This window comes from Egretta garzetta, unplaced genomic scaffold (assembly GCF_000687185.1).
Source record: "Egretta garzetta isolate BGI_Z169 unplaced genomic scaffold, ASM68718v1 scaffold396, whole genome shotgun sequence".
Lineage (NCBI taxonomy): Eukaryota > Metazoa > Chordata > Aves > Pelecaniformes > Ardeidae > Egretta > Egretta garzetta.
This window is the reverse complement of record NW_009259861.1, coordinates 89341-90912: the sequence shown is the minus strand read 5'-3', so window position 1 is coordinate 90912 and position 1572 is coordinate 89341. Positions and strand designations below refer to the sequence as shown.

General features: G+C 63.5%; 1 protein-coding gene across 1 annotated transcript in view; it reads right to left on the bottom strand.

Annotated features, from left to right (window-relative positions):
- Positions 1–6: 6 nt before the first annotated feature.
- The window catches only part of ARHGAP45 (Rho GTPase activating protein 45), a 17724-nt gene continuing 16158 nt past the window's right edge, over positions 7–1572 (bottom strand). The window contains exons 21-23 of the mRNA XM_035895604.1: positions 1260–1506; positions 751–862; positions 7–576 (exon numbers count right to left, since the gene is read on the bottom strand). Of these exons, the coding sequence (XP_035751497.1) occupies positions 188–576; positions 751–862; positions 1260–1506 (748 nt within the window). The 3' untranslated portion in view covers positions 7–187. The remainder of the gene's footprint in view (positions 577–750; positions 863–1259; positions 1507–1572) is intronic.

Sequence of the window (1572 nt, the reverse complement as noted above, 5' to 3'; positions counted from 1 at the left end):
TGTGAAAGCTCCAGCCACGAAACAGCGAGGACTTGCCTGGAGCTGACGCACCAAACCCCCCCGAGCTGCCCCTGGCTCCGTGCTGTCCCTCCCCACCCCTCCACATCGCAAGTTGCTACGCCTGGGTAGTTCCTGGGTTTTGCCCCTTTGCCCCGTCCCGGGGTCCATGGTGTTTTCGTTCGGTGGCTTAGATAAAGCGGGGCTGCTGCTCGCTGCCTGGCTCCCAGCCCCCCGGGCAGCCGGCAGCGGCAGGCAGGGATGTGTTGTTGGACTGGTTGGTGTTGTAGTCCGCGTCGGCAGCGGAAAGGCGTCGCTCGGGGTATTCTTCTGCATCGCTTTGCTCTTCTCCCGGGGGGCTGCGGCAGCGGGGAGCAGCGCCCTCCGTGTCCGACTGCCCCATGCTGCAGCTCCGGCTCCGCTGTCCCTCGCTCCCATCATCACAGTACTGAGCTTCGTCTGTGCTGGTCTCGCTCTCCTGTTTCCTTAGGTGGCTTCGTTGGCCCCCATCCACGGCGGCCAGCAGCTCCCCGCTGTCCTCCAGCTCGGAGTCGGAGTCAACGGAGCGGTCGCCAGACTCTGCGGGACGAAGGAGCCCTGCGTTACCCTCCTGCCCGGCACCGCGGCATCGGCGGGAGCTTTGTTCAGCACCCTTGTGGTCTTCAGGACAGGGGAAGGGCTTTGTGTTCCTGCCAGCAGTGCCCCAGAAACCCGCACCCGCTGGGGGGGAGCCACTGGGTGCTTCTCACTTACCCGCAAATGGCCGGGTGCTGTAACCCAAATTCCCCTTCTCTGAAGGCAGCTCTAGGTAGGCGCCGCTGCCGGGAGGAGCTGCGGGCTGGGGACCTGCGCCAGCCTGGGAGGAAGAGGCACAGTGAGGGCACGGAGGAGAAAAAAACCCTCTCGGTTGCCGAGAAACGGTTCCGGAACCGTTGTTCACTGGAGAAATACCAACTTCTGTCCTGGTGTAAGAGTGTGTGGGCTCCATCCTCCCCCCCCCCGCCTGACTCACCTACTGAGACTGTTCTTTTGGGGCAGAAAATCACTCACTAGTGGAGTGGGGATGCATGCGGGGATGTGAGGAAGCAGGGTGGGTTTTCTCAGAGAAAGGCCACAGCGTTGGCCAGACCCGTGCCCTCGCGTGGCGCAGCAGGGATGGGGAACGTCGCTGGGGCACTCTGCAGGGCAGAGCACGAGGCTGGGGCACCATGGGGGGGCGCGGGGGGCGTTAGGGCTGTGGGAGGGGCTGCCCCAGCTGATGGGCCCCCGGCAGCCTCGCCGCCTGTGCCAAATTTGCCGGAGTCGGCCAGCACCGTGGTCTCGTTGTTCTCAAAGATGGTTGAGTAGAAGATGATGAGCGCCTCAATGATGCGAGCTTGGTGGGGATAATCAACCAGCGAGGACAAGGAAATCGTGGCATCCGTGGGCCTTGGGCGCATCAGCGTTGGCCCAAAGACGATGCCCAGGTTGCTCGAGGTCATCTTGTTGTCCTGTTCCACTTCCACAATCCTGAGGAGGAGGAGGAAGTCATGAGAGCGAGCAGGGAGGAGGGGCGGGTGGCCAGGCTGGAGGAGC